The sequence below is a fragment of the Macrobrachium nipponense genome, chromosome 9, assembly GCF_015104395.2.
Source record: "Macrobrachium nipponense isolate FS-2020 chromosome 9, ASM1510439v2, whole genome shotgun sequence".
NCBI lineage: Eukaryota > Metazoa > Arthropoda > Malacostraca > Decapoda > Palaemonidae > Macrobrachium > Macrobrachium nipponense.
The window spans coordinates 44,772,695-44,792,069 of NC_061110.1; the positions used below are offsets into that span (position 1 = coordinate 44,772,695).

At 42.0% G+C, this 19,375-nt stretch overlaps 1 protein-coding gene across 3 annotated transcripts in view; it reads right to left on the bottom strand.

The window, feature by feature from the left end:
• LOC135218416 (neurexin-4-like) overlaps positions 1-19,375 on the bottom strand; it is a 516,193-nt gene that overhangs the window by 182,931 nt on the left and 313,887 nt on the right. For all 3 annotated transcript variants that reach the window (XM_064254722.1, XM_064254720.1, XM_064254721.1), the window contains 3 exons: positions 7,692-7,928; positions 6,872-7,051; positions 5,915-6,048 (listed from right to left, as the gene is read on the bottom strand). In XM_064254722.1, coding sequence (XP_064110792.1) covers positions 5,915-6,048; positions 6,872-7,051; positions 7,692-7,928 — 551 coding nt within the window. The remainder of the gene's footprint in view (positions 1-5,914; positions 6,049-6,871; positions 7,052-7,691; positions 7,929-19,375) is intronic.

The following is a 19,375-nucleotide window of genomic DNA, read 5'->3' on the forward strand; positions in this document are numbered from 1 at the left end:
AAATGGGGCTGTTTGAGAAGCTTTTTCTTCTGAGGTAGAAGCCTTGAAAAATCTATCAGTAGACTCATATGTTCTGGGAAACATTACCATAATGGCCAAAATGGCGCTATCAGGATCAGTGATATGTATTGGTGACAAAAGAACTTATACAATACTTCCTTTATCATTGCGAATGGGGGAAATGCGTAAAGCAACTTGTCAGACCAATTGAGTAGCATGGCATCTGCTGCCGATGCTACAGGATCCGGAATCGGTGAGCAGAAAAGTGGAAGTCGAAAATTTTCTGACTTCACAAAGAGATTCAATGTTGGTGTTCCCCATAGTTTTCACAGGTCCAAACAGACCAGTGGACCTGAAGTCCATTCTGTGAAGGACTTGGTTTTGACAGCTCAGATGGTCTGCCAATACATTCATTCTTCCTTGCAGAAATCTGGTGACTAACACTGTCTGATTCTTTTTCACCCATATGAGGAGTACCTTGCTGCCTTGCAGAAAGAGAAAGAGCAGGTTCCCCCTTGCTTGTTTATGTATGCTACGGTAGTTGTGTCGTCCGACTGGACTGCTACCATCCTCCAGAACACTACTGAGGACCCAAATATATTGCCTTTAACTCCTTGACATTTATGTGTCACTGCAACTGTTCCCTTAACCATGTCCTGGAGATTTCATTGCCTTCTAGGAGGGCTCCCCAGCCCAGAACTGATGCGTCATAATAGAAGCTTAGGTCTGGGTTCTGAGTGAATGACTTCCCTTCCAGCAATCTGTCTCGATTTCCACCAACGCAGGTATTTCTTGATCTCTGGGTTGATCGAGAAAATGAAAGAATCAGGATATCTTTTCCTGTCCCACTTGTCTTTCAAGTAAAACTGAAGAACTCTAGATGCAGTCTTCCTAAGGCAACAAACTGTTCTATTGAGGCCAATGTCCCCAAAATGGCTTACCCAGCTATTGCCATGCAAGACTGAAGGTTCAGGAACTCGTCTACCTTCTGTAGACAAGTCTCTACTCTTTTTGGGGAGGGAAAAGCCTGAAAATGATGCAGTGCACAGTATGAAAAACTGGGTTAGTGTGAATGAATGCTTGATTTTTTTTATCTTATTTTGTTTGTTTTTATTACGTTGATAAGGTTAGGCAATTTTGAAACTGTAGTTTTTAGGATTTATTTTAATCATAGTTTTTTATTTATGTTGTTCTTGTGGGCGAGGGATTGTTTGATCAATGTTGGTCTTCTTTTTTCATTGCAGTTTGATACGATGAGTGAGAAAGTTGCACTCCCTTCATTTGAATGACCACCTTCACTTAGATGTCCACCTCCACTTGGCTGCCCACCTCTCTTGGAGACAGTGAAAGAGTGTACTGTCCAAACTCACGAGGAGATTCAGTACGGAGGTAGAGGAGAGAATTGTAGAGAAGGCGAATCGGCCAAACGGTGAAGTGGTTCATTGGATACAAACTAAACTGAAGAAAAAGACAAGCAGACACTCGTTTCTCAATTAATCTTTGCTGGACAACCCCAAGTGGACAAACATTCAAACATTGGGGGAGTTCCTGTACTATGCAGGAAATGTGAAAGATTAAGACCAATATCTAATTGAGATTATTAGATTATCGTTGCAATATTTTAAATTACAGAATTAAGTTTAGATTCTTAGATGGGGTGGTTGGGTAATATTAGGTAATATTAAGCAACCTTAAGTTAGGCTAAGTTAGGTATAGGGATATGAGGATAGGTTTGATGAGCTAGGGATAGGATTAAGTTGTATACTGTAATATTAAGGTAATAAATCAGGTTAAGAAGAATCAGAGTAATCTGTGACTTCTGGTAATTTACTAATATGTAATCCGAAGTCCTGTGCAAGGAGAAGTGTTCTCCGAAGGTCTTTCGTCCTTCTTTCAACTTGGCACGAAGAAATTAATCGTCCAAGCAGAATGCTATGTTGATCCCAATCAGGGGGAGCTAACCAGCTAAGGAAACCAGAATATGTGTGAAGATTTGAGGAGCATGCAGTATCATAATATTTCTCTTATTCTATCATCTTTCCTATAATAAAAAATAAGAAGACTTAATGCCTCGACTGAGAGAGATTTCTAAGAGGAACAAAGAGACAAACAGCAAGGCGCCAACTTGAAATGGCACTTTCTAAGAAACCACTAACTATAATGTTATTAACTACTGTCCAGACTATTAGACATGAATACTTGCAATACTATTTTACATTATCCTACTAAGATAAAAGTATTATACCCTTAACTGTAACTAATCTTTGATAGTGTTTATGCATATACAGCAGAGAGGTTGACAGTCTGAAGCATAGTGCCCGAAACTGAAATACCTGATCCCGAAATACAAATCTTGGGAACATTCGTGAATTCAAGAGTATTGGTATGTGGAAGTAAGCATCCTGAAGGTTTATTGATACCATCCAGTCATCTTGTCGGATGGTTGCTGACATCGAACATTTCCATTTTGAATTTCGTCTTTTAGACGAATATATTCAGGGCACTTCACTTACATCTAATATTGGTCTCCATCCGCCCCCACCCATGACTTTGGGACCATGAAGGGGTGATTGTAGAACCCTTCAGAGTCTTGATCTGGGACTACTACTATCGCTCCTTTCTCAAGAAGGGATGACACTTCCTCCTCGACAGCTGAAAATCTCTTTGAATTTTCGGAGTAAGCAATTAAGGGCCAAGTACATGAGGCTGGAAAAGTCTCCTGGGAAGGGGGCAGCCACACCCAAGTAAGGAACCTCTCCTGTCATGTAGTAAGAATATCTCTTCAAAAGACAAGATGGTGGATAACTGAAGTTATACTTCCCTAACTCCCTTTTCTCCGATAGCCAGCTCTATACCTCTCTGAGAACCTTCCTGGTTGAGATGGAAAGAATCTTTTTAGGTAACTTGGCAGTGTCTGGAATGTTGCTGCTGGAGACGAAGGAACAGTAAGAGAGAGAAAGGATAGATAGTTCTGGAGTAAAATATGTAATAAGGATGCATAAGTTGAAGGAGGGGCATCTTCTTTCAATTCCTTGTCCCCTTCTTCTTTGACCGAAGACACAGGAGATAGGGATAAATCCTTAGTAGCTGTCAACGTTTTCTTCAAATATCCTAAAATATCATCCATTTACTGTTTAATGGTGGCAGAAGAAGGATCTAACAACACTGAATTTTGTTGCAAAGGCATTGGTGCCACAAACTGGTCTCTGACTGTCTCTTTGTCATGAGGGTGAAGAGGAACCCCATGCAAAGGCACAGATGGGCACCTCAAGACACTGAATGTTCATCCAAAACTGTACATCTGGAAGCAAACGAGTTACGAAGCCTTCTCATCAACAGGAAATTAGCCCAAGCGTTGGCACTCAAGTTTGTTAAATATGAAATAGCTTTGGAACCAGACTGAAGCAATTTGACAAAGGTTGTTTCATCCACTAATCTCCTGGTTGAATCTGAAGAAGTAAGTTTAGCCACCACTGTTGATCAAAGATCTAACCATGAAGCTGTTCGGAAATTAGAAGAAGCCGTTGATTCCAATGTAGCAGCTTTTTGACAAGTAAGTGATGGGCAGTCCATCTTCACCTAGTCTACAGTCAATCCAGGTCTTCACCTCACAACATCTGGACTGATATGCCTTCCTGGCAGAGGAACAAAAGGAGTCTTATAACATTTCCTGTCTCAGCAAGGGAGGGGGAAGAAACCTGAACAATCTATCTATTCAATCACGAAAAATTATCCCTCCCTGAAATCGCTGCATTAACATGTTGTACCACCAACTCTGCACGACTTGAACACGGTAATTCATGCGAAACCTTCATATATTTGTTTGGTCCTAAAAGGGGTTCAATTCCAGTCGGAGCTCTGCTGGAAGGTGTTTCAAACCTCCTCAAAAGATTACAGGCAGTCCCTGGTTATCAGCGGACTTGGTTATCGGTGATCCGGTTTTATGGGGCTTGTCTAGCGCCATAAAATCAGCGATTTATGGTGCCAAGAGGGACTAGTTCCAGTTGTCGGCGCCATAAGGATGCTTATAGAGCGCCATAAAGGTGCTTATGGCACCAATAACTGGCTATCAGCGCCATAAACGCCATTAAATCGCTAAGTTTCAGTTAATGGCAGTTTTTGCTTATCAGCACACCACGGGAACAGAACCCCCGCTGATAACCGGGGACTGCCTATACTGAATTGACTAGTCAAGTGAATAATCTCAACATAAGAAAGCCAGAAACACCTGATTCTCCACTTCCTCTGCTTCCCAAAACATTCTGTTCAGTAGCCAAGGAAGGTATCTCATTCCTAATCACCAGACAAACTTCTGTAGGATTCATGGTCATTCAATCCCACACCCACGGCCGATGCTTGATAGTTCTTGAAAAACCGCCAGGTGAACATGCTACTTGATCTAGAATGAGAATACCGCCTATTCCTCCAATGCATGCATCATCAACCTTACGACAATCGCTGGCAACTGCGGTTGTTAGGGATCTTGCTTTTGAACTTCTGGCCTCAGGATGAATCACAACTTCACTATTGCCCAGCCTATTAGAAGAATAAACTCTTGTCATTTAACAGATAATCTTCCAATGATGCATTAATCGATCTTTTAACAGGAGCGCTGTTGTCCTTTCTCCTCATCTTGAAAGGCCTTACAGGAGAGACTGGGACCTGCTCAGTAGTCTTTGTGGACCAATGAATTCCCACTGTAGATTCTCTAAACACTCTCTGAGAATCCCCAAACGCCTTTTCCATCACACTTACAACCCCACTCACAACAGCTTCCACCCAAATGTCCATCAAATGTTTCAGCCTTGATGACGCATTAGAATGATGTACACCATTTTGCGTTTTCAGCGCTAACAACTAATTCTTGTGTTTTCTTTTTAACAGGGATATATGACAGTCCTGGCTCGAAGATGAAGAAATTAATCTCCTCTTGGCAAGAAGATTAGCCACAAAATCCCTTATCCTCCAATGTTTGACTGAAGCACGCACTGACGTCATCAAAGCTTGTGATGACACTGAACCAAAAGAGGAGGAGCAAGATGACGACAACTTGCATAATTTCTTCTTGCATGTCTTATTTAATTTCTCTTCTAAAGCTTGCAATTTCTCCATAAAAGTGCATGCCACCGTCCGAAGGTGGAAGGAGGCTGTGATGTCACGACGGTTGCCACGTTGGATTGTGACGTCATCATGCCAGATTGAAAACGCTCTGTAGATACTGAAACCCTGAGGGAATTGCAAATGACCTCCAAAATGCTGTAAATATTGGGGTATATCTGCCACTAAAATGTTGTGGCATTCATGGTGTTCGCCCTCATAAACTCCCACATGCTGAAACAGAAATGAATGAAAAACGGGCAAACTAAACCATCTTCAAAAGGACAGGGAGCAAAACACATCTCCTCTTAAAGATGGTAAGAAAGTAACTTATGCAATCACGGGATGTCAAAGGTATTGTGGGTGTTCCTACATAGCTCTTGACCAAGAACAGATGCCAATAGTTCCTTGCATACACAATTTTTTTTTATTATTATTTTATCGGTTTTCCAGCTGGCATTAGAAGATTATCCTAATGTTAAGACCGAAGGTTTGTTTCGTATATGAACAAATGCTTGTTTTATGTATTGTAATTTCTAACACTACATTGCACAAATACCATAATTCATTAAGCTAAACATATCTAACAGGCATTCAACCAAAGATAAACAAAATTAGAAATTTGTCTTTTGAATGGCTACATCCAAACAGAAAGTTCAAGTCTGGTACATTATGAGTCACAGCTTTACTGAATATATAAAAACAAGTAAAGCTACCAGTTCTGACAAGCAATGAACAATATAACTTTCTTCAGGTTAAGTGAAATTGATGAAATTGTGTGATGTATCAATGAGAAAATCTTATATAAGAGGTTTACCTGCATTGTTAGCTTCCTTCCTGAATCTGATCGAAATAGTCTGACATCATGATTCTGGCCTTCATGAAAAGTGCGCTTGCTAAACACTTTTTCATGTCTTTCAAACCCAAAGTCAAAAGTTACTTTTAAATGACCTGCAGAGATACAAAGTAACACCAGTAAATAATTAACCACATTATTATAAATCTACCCTGTACACACACTGTAAAGTATGAAAAAGCCACTCCATATGTTAACGATTAGTCACTGAGTAGTTGTCCCTTGACACAAACAGATTTAGTTATTTGCACTTAATATTTATTAATAAATAAACACTTTTGGGAGTTTTACACCAATCTTTGTCAACCTACAAATAACTTGCATAAATACTAGCCTATCCTTACATATGCATAAGGTGGGTAGTATATTCAAGAAAACAATTTTTTTTTTTTACTAGTGTTGCATTTTATAAATTTGAAATCTTATACAATACAGAGTAACAAATTACACATATATCATAGTACAGTACATTAATGTTTGTATTTCTCTCCCTTACTCTACACTGTTGATCATCTACTACACTGTGCACTATAAAGAAAGTGTATTACATAACACTGATTTGTTCATAATTTGGAAAATACAGTTGCCTGTTTTATGGTAAATACTGGGAATGATCAACTGTTTGCATAGTGGGCAAAGATACTATATTGTATGAAGACTACTAATGGTTTGGTGCATAGTTGGCAACAATATACTGTATTGACTTCTTATAGTTTGGGACTGAACACATTTCAAGTCCCTATACTACTGTAGTATACTTATATACAGTGCAACACTATTAGTTATGAAGCAAATTTTAGATATCATAAAACACTATGCATGTGTCAAAAAATAATATACATGGAATAACTTTGAAGTATTACATTGAAAACTTATAATAACTTCCATTCTGAACAAGTACTACCTACTGTAACTCACCTGAATTGGATATAGCTAAAGTTAAGTACTCTCCAGACATATTTGAATAAAGACCCATCAGGAACCCTCTTGGGTTTGTGGTAGTAAATCCTACTCTAATCTTTTCAGCGATAGTAGACTTGTAGGTTCCTGGAATCTCATATTTCACCATAGTATCTGTCAGCATTTTGATGCCAATCTCTGTTGGAAATAAAGGAAAAATATGGTGTTACATTCAAATACCTTTCTTAGGCTCCTAATTTTAGCAAATTTCTCAAAACAAAATTTTCTTCATTCTATTAATTCTGTCAAATTGTCATTAATTGAGGAGTAAAAATATAATTACAAAAGTTACTTAATGTTAAAACTGTTGTACCTAGGTACACCTAAATGGAGTGTCCCTTTTAATCCAAACTACCAATACAGCCACTAACTTAAATGAGCACATATTTCAGCAGCATGTTCACTACTTACTGGGTCACAAGAAGTTATGACAGTAAAGACAGGGAAATAACAAACTTTGGTTCTATAAATAAGCAAACAAGGGACTCTTGACTTTTTAAATAAAGAAATTTACCAGTACCTATACTACTATTGATTTTCCATTTCTTTTTGTAAACTCGCAGTGTTCTCCTATGACAGCTGGGATATTAGAGCATTTTGCTCCATGATGCAAACACATTAGAAAAAAGTTCAACACTTGTTGCTCCATACGAGTTTACATATGAGGCAAATATGCTAGGCCACCAGGGCAAGAAAAGCTAAAATCAAAGACAGACAAAAAGACATGGCAATAAGATCTGTTTATGAAAAAATGTTCATCATACATTTCTGAACTCACCATCTGCACATATTGGGCCTTTAAATGCAGTCCATCGACAATCACATTCATATTTAGAGTACCCTTCATGACATGTTCCATTGTTAAGACAAGGACTTGACTGACATTTGCCTAAACATCCACCATGAACTCCATACATGCTCTTTTCTGCTCTTCCACGCAAATCTTGAAGGACACCATTCAAAATCAAGGCTCGAATGCAACCTACATACCCATCACGGTAGTCAACAGTGGCACCTATAACATAAGAAATAATTTTTTACAGTCCGTTATAAATAAAAGAGACAATAAATCAAGTGACAATCTGACTCATGTGATCTCCTATAAATTCTAGTATGAAGCTCATCATTTTTCATTTTACAGTATCAACCCATTCAAAAGTACAAATGTAATACTGTAAATTTAAATGATTATTTATACAATTAAAACTATGTCAATTTTGTTTCAAAAGGTGTAAATATAATTAATTTAATTAGGAACACAAAATTATACCAGCATTTTAAGATTGAACTCTGGTATGTGATCTTAACAAAAGCCTTTCAGTTACAGCTGTTGAGAAAACAACCCATCCCAATGATGTCAACAGTATTCGTAAAATGCTAATACTCTAAAGAATGTAAAATTTCAACTCTCATTTGTTGCAATATTAAACTAGGAAAATTATAATATTAGAAATTATTAATAAAATAGAATGCCTATTATTTTGTACATTTAAATTGTTATAAAAATACTTATATAAAGTACAGATGCCTCCTGACATGTAACAAGACCCTGACAGATTTCAAAAGCGTGGCTGGATGTTCATATGGTTGTAAAATCCACTGGGAAGTTGTTTACCATGCTACTAATTACTGTGACTCACTTGTACTTCCACATAGCCCAATTCCTTACATTATTTGTTTGAACGCTATTATTCTTGATACTGTTAATCCTAATTAAGGGGCTTTAATTTAAAAAGTAATATATTCTATCATATTAATTTTACAAGTAAAAAGTATATAAACATCGTTAGTTTTTAAACAGAAACTTGAAATTTTTGTAATATAAGTACCTAGGATAAGCCATCATATGACATGATTCAGTAACAAAACTTCCATCAGTCATTGTAAACTCAAAATCTAATATGAATTTAGAATAAAGCAATACAGTTGACTCTCGTTAAGACAGACTAATAGTGGGGGCCAGGGTGCATACATACATATAAATACCAATAAATATATCATATTTCATTATTTTTACAGAGTATAAATAATAAACCAATGTAGAAACATTTTCAATCAACCTCATAGTTTAAGATGAAAAATAACAAAAAAATATAATTTTTTATTTTATTTATATTTATTCATTATGGTTAATTATTATTTTATTTACATATTAATATAGTACTGTTAATTGAATGTAAGATCATTAAGATAATAATTAATAAAACAGTGGGACAATTAAGACCATATGTTCAATAACACATTTTGTTTCGAAAAACATTCTGTAAAATGCAAATATATACATGATCCGAATAACTATAATTCAACTTATGAATTTCAACAATAAGTACGATGATACAATACATTTCTTTATTTTGATCTTGGAGAAGGTTGTTCTTTATTGTTGTTAATAACTTCATCAACAGTTTGGAATGAAATGGAATATAGAGACTAGGCCAAAGGCCAAGCACTGAGACCCTTGAGGTCATTCAGCAATAGAAAGGAAATTGAGAGTAGGTAGGTTTGAAAGGTGTAATGAGGCAAACCTCTCAGTTGCACTATGAAATAATCGTTAGGAGAGGATGGATAGCAAGATGGAAGAAATATAATATAAATGGAGGTACAGTAAAAGGATTAAAAGAGGTTGCAGCTAGGGACAAAAGGACGCTGCAAAGAACCTTTAGTAATGCCTACAGTGCATCGGATGAGGTGCACCGATGGCACTAACCCCACTACAGGGTTCGTCAACAGTCTGTATTTGTATTCTGTGATCAAAATGTCTATAAAGAAAGCAGAAGTAGAAGGCTGTCACTTGTCTTCTACGACTATTCGGCTTCACCCTCTCCCGGAAACGCTCCCCCTTCTACATATGTACCTACGTCTCCTCCCTTTTCTTCCCTCGATTTGTTGTTGGAAGTATTGGGAGTTGTACAGAATGATGTTTTGTTTAACGTAGGCCCCTGTCCCTCAAGTGATAATGTCCTTCCTGAGAGGGAGGAGGCTACTCCATCTGTTTCTGTAGTTTCAGATTCTGTTTCAACCAAGATGGCAGCTGTTTGGATATCGCTAGGCCTACGGGCTTCACCCCTTGGATGGCCTATTGTCCCATTCCTTGGAGGCGAGTAGGCCCCCCGGCCCCTATAGCAGTCCCGCTCCACCAGGACTTCTTTATGTTGGCTCTTGTGTGTTGCCACCTTGTGGGGCACCTAAATCAACCAGTGCTGGTTTTAGAGATGTCGTGACGTCACTCCCAGCATCCTGTCATCCCATTCTACTATGTCATCGCTTTCTCTCGCTGAGCCATCGGAGGCATTGTTTCAAGCTGTGTTCAAGAGGCTGGACTCTTTGTTTTTCAAGAGAAGTTTTCTGATGTCCCTGCAAAGAAGTGTTGTAAACAGAGGGATTCTTCCCCTCCTCCTTCTAGCAAGAGACATCGTAGAGGGGGAAGTTTTGCTCTTTCTCCTGCTTCTTCTCCATCGCCACTTCGCCTTCGAGTCAGATGTTGGAGAATTAAGGATTTTGTGACATCTTCTGCGAGTGAAAGGAGTGCATCACTGTCTTCTCCACACGGCCGTGTCTCTCCCTTACATGTTCATGAGGTTGGAAGTGAGGCTCATGAAAGGAATGCATCACCGACTACATTAAACGGCTGTATCTATCTCGTACATGCAGGAAATGCATAGCAATCTTCCCTTCAGGGCCATGCCTCTCCTGTTTACGCGATCATGGAGATATGGAATGTGTCAAGAATTCTTTGTCTTCCATACACGGCCGTATCTGTCCCTCACACATACGTGCTCAAAATAATGGGAGTGTTGAAAGTGATATGAGTGCTTCACAGTCTTCCATACACAGCCGTGCATCTTCCCCGTACATACGTGCTTGTGATAACAGAGGTGCTAGTCCAAATAAAAAGGAAAATGGTACCTGATGAGCAGAGGAACAGTATCCATCTTAAATCATGGACAAACATATGTATTTTAATTAAATTGGCTGATGCTATTCGGTGTCCGACTAATCTAACACTCGGATTAATGGGATCTGGTTTGCCAAGGGTCGACAATATGAAAAATTCATAAAACTGGCTTCAATTACGGAATAGCTACATATGACATGCTAACATAGTTGATTCAATATCTTCCCAAGTGTTATCTTTTGTCATTTTTAATGTTTTGTTTTTTATAACACAGCTATTCTGTGCAGATCACTATTTTATATTTTTTATCGTTATTCAAACAATGATGCTTAACTTACAATGGCACAAGAGAAGTGAATATAAGAGTTGACCAATTCTTTTTTCCCCCTCATAAATGTAGCCAATATGAGGATAAATATCATTATATAACAGATGATACAACAGTAGTAATAATAAAATTACATTATATGGTATATATATATATATATAATATGTATTTCTGGGCTCAGCTCGTGTCGGCCTATGAAAGGATCCTTAATATCATTCTTTCTAGGTAAAATTAATCTAAAATTACCAGAGAAAAACAAAATTAAGAAAATGTCAGTAAAACTGACTCGCTCACTCTTAAAAAGAAGTGTCGGTATGGTAATAGGGGCGAGTGGGAACACTACACGAGACATTCACCAATTAGACCTTCCAATCAGAATCCCCACAAGAGAGAGCTGATACCAACGGGCGATGCAGCCGCTACTACTACTACTAGAGGACGCCACGGACAGCAGCGCCCCTAGCGGTCATCCTTAATATTTAGCGCTAGCGTCCAGACGCATTTTTCTCTGTGCTGTGCATTTTACGAGGATTTATTATCTTCTTCAAGATGGAACGTTCTGCAATCGCAACGGCTAAGTTAAGTGCCTCATAAGTAATGTTTTACTATATTTTTGTCTTCCGGGAACCAGTATTTTCCTTCTAATAGGTCATATACGGTTTCCCGGTTGTCTCGTGGCGGCGCCATGCTGCCTCGTTAAGAATTCCCGGTCCTCCATACTGGGTAGGACTTCTTATACTTATGGGCCTTACCTTTTACGTTCATCGTTTTTACATCGAGTTTTAGCTAGTTTAGCCCCCTTACCATTTCTCTTAGCTTGGTATTTAGGGCTATTATTATTGTTCCAGCCCAGCATCCCGGCTCTTGCTCTTCATCGGCTTTCGCTGGCTCCGAGTAGGCTTCTGTTCCTCGGAACAGTTTGGGGCCCTCCTCCTCTGGGTCTTCTTTTTCTTCTACTAAAAGTGTCTTTTCCATCTTTACGATGTAATTTTATTCTATTTAGGGTGTTAGGCTAGCCTAGGTGCATGTTCCATGATTTGGTACAGCCTGGTTCACGTGGCCCTCCCACGGTTGTGTTGCTCGCGGCTTAGGCCACTTGCGGTCACGTGTTCCATCGCACCTTACCCTTCCCCTTCCCTCCCTACCAGGTATAGGGAGGTGCTGGGGGACCCCTTGGTTGTCATGACAACCTCAGTTGCCCTCCTCCCTCCCTCTCTGAGGTGGCCAGGGGTTCCTCCCAGCGGGGGGTATAGGGCGACCACTCATAGGGTACCGTGTCTCCGAGCGGATAGTTGTTGAGACGGGGAGGGGTAGGCCACCCCCCCCCTCTCTCTCTCCCGCCGTGTTACGCCGGACCCTCCCCCCCCCTTCCCCAGTTGCTCAGCCACCTTCCCTTTCTATAACGAACGGAGCCTTCCGTCGCAGCCGGGGCACCTTTGGTTATAGATTACTGGCTCCGCCAGCGGGCGGGGTGGTCACTACCTAGTGGTCGGGCTTGCTTGCCTACTATATCCTTATATCTCTCCCCCGCTACGGAAGGGAGCTTGCTTCTTACCCGGGCACTCTTTCTAGTATACGGGTGGAGGAAGGTTTGGTATTATTGTATTTTAAGGATATACCCTAATTTTACGATGATTTGTTTAATTTTATTATTCATATGCTTACCATCCCCGCCATTTTTCGTCGTGGTTTCCTTTTACCACCACTCCTGGTTGGATTCTATCTTTTGTCCCCGCCGCCAGCGGAGCATAGCCTAGGACAACCAACCAACCTTGTTACCACACGTATTATGGCGGGGCTCTGGTTAATCTAACTTTCTCGCTCCGGCACCAGCGGAGCAACTGTTAGACTGTAAGTGTTCTCCTGATACTCATGTATTTTTCCACTTACAGGCTACCAACTGTCAGGTCCCGGCGTGCAACGCGACGTTGTACGACCCCTGCGGCCATGATGAGTGCAGGTCTCACGCTCCTTGTGCCACGTCATTCAACGATATGATCGTCTGTCACACGAGCCTGCGCCATCTGCTACGACCTAGTCGGTCAGCTGGTGGAGGGGGTAAGTCGATTATAGGCTTCTTTATCACTTACTAACAACTCTTAGACATAAGTTTGTTAACCCCGTTCCGCCATTAGAAGCTCATCTCGCCCTTTCTTCCAGGCTACCAGTGTGAGGGAGGTCGCCCTTGCTACCCTGAAAGCGTGGGTGGGCGGCTTCGGGAAGAACGCCGCCAAGGGCCAGCCGTACATCCTTGATAAGAAGCTGGCCGTCCAGATCTTCCCGGCGGGCAAGTCAACAGGGTATGTTGACCCCTTGTCCGCAGCCCCTCTCATAGCCTCCATCCAGCAAGATCTCCAGCAATCTTTCGGGGTCGTAGCCTCTCAGGAGTCGGTCCCGGACGTCGCTGCCCTGGACCTAAACATCGAGCCGATGGCGGTTGGAGTAGAGGATTTGTTGGTTGAGGTAGGTGTGTCGGGCGCCCAAGGTCTTTCCTTGGGTGTTCCCGGATCTTCTCCTGTCCCTTCTTCGAGCGCCTCTTTCCAAGGCTTTGTGGGATCTGAGATCCCTACCCGCCCTCCCGCTCTCTCTGTACCTCCTAAGGTGAAGGGACAGAGAGAACCGAAGACTCTTTCTAAGACGACTTCTAAGAAGTCATCTTCGTCTTCTTCGGCTAGGAAGTCTTCGACTTCTTATGCTGACGCGGTGAAGGCTAAGCCGAGCTCTTCTTACTCGAAGAGCTCTAGAAGCAAGGCTTCTAAGGAGAAGGCTCGCGCTCCCGCCGAGCCAGTGCCTTCTCCTGCCTCCACCGCATCCACTCCGGCAACGCCGGTGGGGGGAGCGGGACCCAGCACCTTTGATCCCACTACTTTCTCAGCAGTGGTGATGCAACAGGTGGGTGAGTTGGTTGGTTCGCAAGTCTCCGCCCTGGGGACGAAATTTGAGCAGATGTTTGCACAACTGTCAAGCACCCTGTCTCAATCAGGCCAATCCATCCAGGATCTCTCTAACAGGGTTAGAGAGAATGAGGACCGAGTGGCTGGGCTCTCTCAGGTCCCTCTTCCAGTCTCCCCAGGGCCAAGCGCTGGTATTTTCCAGCTCCCGCCATACGACTCTCTGCCAGCTTTCTCTATGGAGAACCCTTGGAGAGTAGCCGCCTACGCTCCATTTAAGGATGGGATGATCTCTATCCCGGAGTGTGGAACTCGAAGGATTGAGGACTTCGAGTTTTATCCTCCGGGTCTGGCGCAGCCTTTCATTGGCTATGCTAGGCTGACTGTAGCGGCTCTTACTAGGGAAGACAAGATCTCTAGGGAAGATGTTCTCTACAGTAGGGATCATGCCCAACGGGAATGGGTTCACTGCCTTGAGGACTGGGAGTGCACCAACACTAAGCTCCAGGCCTATAAGAGTCCTTTCACTATTTTTGCGACGGAAGAAGAGGCTTCTCTTCCGTTCGCCACGAAAATAGTTGAGAGGACTCTTCAGGCAGTCCTCAAGGATGAGCCCATGCCACAGCTAAGGGAGGCGGAGTCTACTTCTCCGCTCTTCCCAGCTTTTGGAGAATTGTGGGAGAACTTGCCAGCCACTTTCACGCTTGGCAAGCTCAAACCGGACTGCGCCATGGACCAGTTCGGAGAGAAGCTTCCAAGACTGCCTGATTCCTTGATTCAGGCGGAGTTTGACGCGCGAAATAGGTTTGGCAGGTCCCTCAATTCTCTAATAATAACGGAAATGGCTGCTCTTTCATATGCTACAGAACCGCTGTTTAAGATCTTGGCCAAATCCCAACTTCAGACGGTTCAGACAGATGCTTTCGACTTCTTCCAAGCTAGGAGGAATTGCCGAAAGCATGTTCTGCAGGAGTGCACTATTAGGCACGAGCCTAATAGACTCCTGGCTTCTAGCATGTGGGGAGCGGATCTCTTCCCAGAATCCGCTGTAAATGAAGTGCACCACGAGGCTGCTAGGCTCAACCAGAGCCTTAGAGCTAGGTGGGGAATTTCATCTAAGAGGAAGCAAGAATCCGCCCCCACTGCTGGTAAGAAACCAAAGAAGTCTGGTAAAAGGTTCCAGCCTTACCAGAAACACCAGCAACAGCAGCAATTTGTCCAGGCCGTCCCGGTTACCCAACAGGGACAACCTGGTAGTTCGAAACAGAACCAGCCCATCCTCCTGCTGTCTCCTCAATCACAACCGTCGACCTCCTACGCACTCTCGACGGCCTTCAACCCTTCGTATGAAGGTCAGGGCTACGCTCCCTTTAACAAGCAGCCGAGAGGTAGGGCGAGAGGCTACTTTCGCCAGCGTGGCGCAGGACGGGCGACAAGGAGCAGGCAGTTCAGAGGAGGGCGTGGTGGTCAACCCGCCCATCAACAATGAGGCTCCCCAGGTAGGAGGGAGGCTGTTCCTCTTCCGTCACAGGTGGGGGTTCAGCAATTGGGCACAGAGCATAGTGTCCAAAGGATTGGGTTGGAGTTGGATCAAAGACCCTCCTCCAATCAAATCATTCCATCAAATACCATCAGAGGAATTGACAGATTACGCGGAGGAACTCCTTCAGAAAGGAGCTATTGCGAGAGTCAAGCATCTAAAATTTCAAGGTCGCTTATTCAGCGTGCCAAAGAAAGGCTCAACAAAAAGAAGGGTAATCTTAGACTTGTCAAAGCTAAACTCTTTCATTCGTTGCGACAAGTTCAAGATGCTTACCCTTCTCGCAAGTAAGGACCTTACTTCCGCGTGGAGCCGTCACATGCTCCATCGATCTTACAGACGCATACTATCATATCCCTATAGCCAGACACTTCCGCCCATTCCTAGGGTTCAGGCTAGGAAATCAGACATTCTCATTCAAAGTGATGCCCTTCGGTCTGAATGTAGCCCCCAGGGTATTCACGAAAATAGCAGAAGTGGTTGTACAACAATTGAGAACTCAGGGAATCATGGTAGCAGCTTACCTCGACGATTGGTTGATCTGGGCACCAACCGTCGAGGAATGTCTCAATGCCACCAAAAAGGTAGTTCACTTTCTGGAACATCTGGGGTTCCAGATAAACAAAACGAAATCCAGACTTACCCCGGAGTCTCGTTTTCAGTGGCTGGGAATCCAATGGGATTTGTCTTCCCACAATCTGTCAATTCCAGTGGCCAAACGGAAGGAAATAGCAAAATCGGTCAGGCAATTTCTCAAATGCAAGCAAACATCAAGGAGAAACCAGGAAAGAATCCTAGGGTCCCTTCAGTTTGCTTCGGTAACAGATATCCTCCTGAAAGCAAGGCTTAAAAGATATAAATCGAGTTTGGCGATCGAGAGCAAACACCAAATCTCGAGACAAGTTGTCAGTAATTCCACAGATCCTTCGCAATCAACTCCGTCCATGGTCGAAAGTAAAGAACTTAACCAAGCAGGTACCCCTTCAATATCCCCTTCCAGTGTTAACCATTCACACGGATGCCTCCCTGTCCGGGTGGGGGGATATTCTCAGTTCAAACAGGTTCAGGGGACTTGGTCAGTTCAATTTCGCCAGCTTCACATAAACGTTCTGGTGGAAGCAATGGCAGTATTTCTTACCTTGAAGAGACTGCTTCCCCCGAAAAAGTCTCATCTAAGGCTAGTTTTGGACAGTGCAGTGGTAGTTCATTGCATCAACAGGGGAGGGTCCAAATCCAAGCATGTGAACCATGTCATGATAAGCCATTTTTGCCCTAGCAAACAAACACAAATGGCATCTGTCCGCCACTCACCTGGCGGGGGTAAGAAATGTGATAGCAGACGCTTTGTCCGGTCAGTGCCTCTGGAATCAGAATGGTCCCTAGACGACGGGTCATTCCAGTGGATAAGCCGGAGAGTCCCAGGTCTCCAAGTAGATCTCTTCGCTTCACAAGCGAACCACAAGCTCCCGTGCTATGTGGCCCCCAACCTGGACCCTCTGGCTTATGCCACGGACGCCCTGTCGTTAGATTGGGATCAGTGGAGGAAAATTTATGTTTTTCCTCCAGTGAATCTTCTCTTGAAAGTCTTAAGCAAGCTGAGGGCTTTCAAAGGAATAGTAGCTCTGATTGCACCGGACTGGCCCAAGAGCAACTGGTATCCTCTTCTTCTGGAATTGGGTCTCCGACCTCAACGGATTCCCAATCCCAAACTGTCACAATCAGTACAAATGAGGACTGTGTTCGCTTCCTCAGGAATTCTTCAGACCCTAACTTTATGGACTTCATGAAGTTTGCGGCTAATAAAGATGCTAATATTGATCCACAAAATATTCTCTTCCTAGAATCAGATAAGAGAGAGTCAACCATTAGACAATATGACTCAGCTGTTAAAAAATTAGCATCTTTCCTGAAAGAATCAAACACTACAACCATGACAGTTAATCTAGCTATATCCTTTTTCAGGTCCTTATTTGAAAAAGGTTTAGCAGCTAGCACTATTACTACTCATAAATCGGCTTTGAAGAAGATCTTTCAGTTAGGTTTTCAGATAGATCTGACTGAATCTTATTTCACGTCTATTCCTAAAGCCTGTGCTAGACTTAGACCTTCCTCGAAAGGCCTACTGCAGTTTCATGGTTCTTAATATGATTGTCCTCAAACTAGCTTCAGATACTGACAACTCGTCTTGTACATTCATAATGCTTCTTAGGAAGACATTATTCTTATTAAGCCTAGCTTCAGGAGCTAGAATTTCAGAACTGTCGGCTCTATCCAGAGATGCGGGTCATGTGGAATTCCTCCCCTCAGGAGAAGTTCTGCTTGCTCCGGATCGTAGCTTTTTAGCTAAAAATGAGGATCCTCTGGCAAGGTGGGCTCCTTGGAAAGTCATCCCACTTCCCCAAGATCCTTCTCTCTGCCCAGTATCAACTTTAAGACCCTTTCTATCTCGTACATCCTCAAGATCCTCAGGTCCTCTCTTCATGAGAGAAAAAGGTGGTACTTTGTCAGTAAAAGGTATTAGACAACAAATCCTTTACTTTATTAAACAAGCCAATCCTGATTCATTCCCAAAAGCTCATGACATCAGGGGAGTAGCCACCTCAATTAATTACTTTCAACATATGAACTTTGAGGATCTTAAAAAGTATACTGGATGGAAATCCCCGACAGTCTTTAAACGTCATTACCTAAAGTCCTTGGAATCTTTAAAATTTTCAGCAGTAGCAGCGGGAAACATTGTTTCTCCTGATACTGCATAGTAGTCGTAGTATAGATCCAGGTCTCCTTTCTACCTACCTCAGCCAACATGCCTCACCCTATCGCCATGCTACTCGGATATCCTAGCCTTAGCCGCTGAATCATACCAGTGGATTGTCCCTTATTTTTTTGCTAGGGACATCCACACTTCTGCTGTTATTGTACTTCAGTGTACCTACCCTTATTTTTATGCTAGGGTAGGACACAATGTGTTTGTATATTATGTAAATAATTTTCTAAGTAAATCTAATTTGTAAAAATTACACTGCATTGTTATATTTACTGTATTTCTGTAATTTTAAGTACTTTACATTACTAACTTTCTTTTATGTTACTGTTTAAAATAAGTTAGACTTAAGTACTTAGTTTATATGCTGTAATTGATTTACTTATATTATATTCCTCGTTTTTACAATTGCTTTTCATTTGTCCCTTTTTTCCCATCTTGTCTGTTTCTCTGGTACTCTTTCATAGGCCGACACGAGCTGAGCCCAGAAAAGGGATTTTGACGAAGGAAAAATCTATTTCTGGGTGATTGGCTCGTGTCGCCCTATGAAACCCACCCTGTATTGTTTGCCCCCCCTGCAGGACAAGATGTTTTTTAGATTAAGGATGACCGCTAGGGGCGCTGCTGTCCGTGGCGTCCTCTAGTAGTAGTAGTAGCGGCTGCATCGCCCGTTGGTATCAGCTCTCTCTTGTGGGGATTCTGATTGGAAGGTCTAATTGGTGAATGTCTCGTGGTAGTGTTCCCACTCACCCCTATTACCATACCGACACTTCTTTTTAAGAGTGAGCGAGTCAGTTTTACTGACATTTTCTTAATTTTGTTTTTCTCTGGTAATTTTAGATTAATTTTACCTAGAAAGAATGATATTAAGGATCCTTTCATAGGGCGACACGAGCCAATCACCCAGAAATAGATTTTTTCCTTCAATCAAAATCCCTTATATATATGCATACTGTATATTTGTGTGTGTATATATATATATATATAGTATATCATATCCTATATATATATATATCATATATATATATATATATATCTATCTTA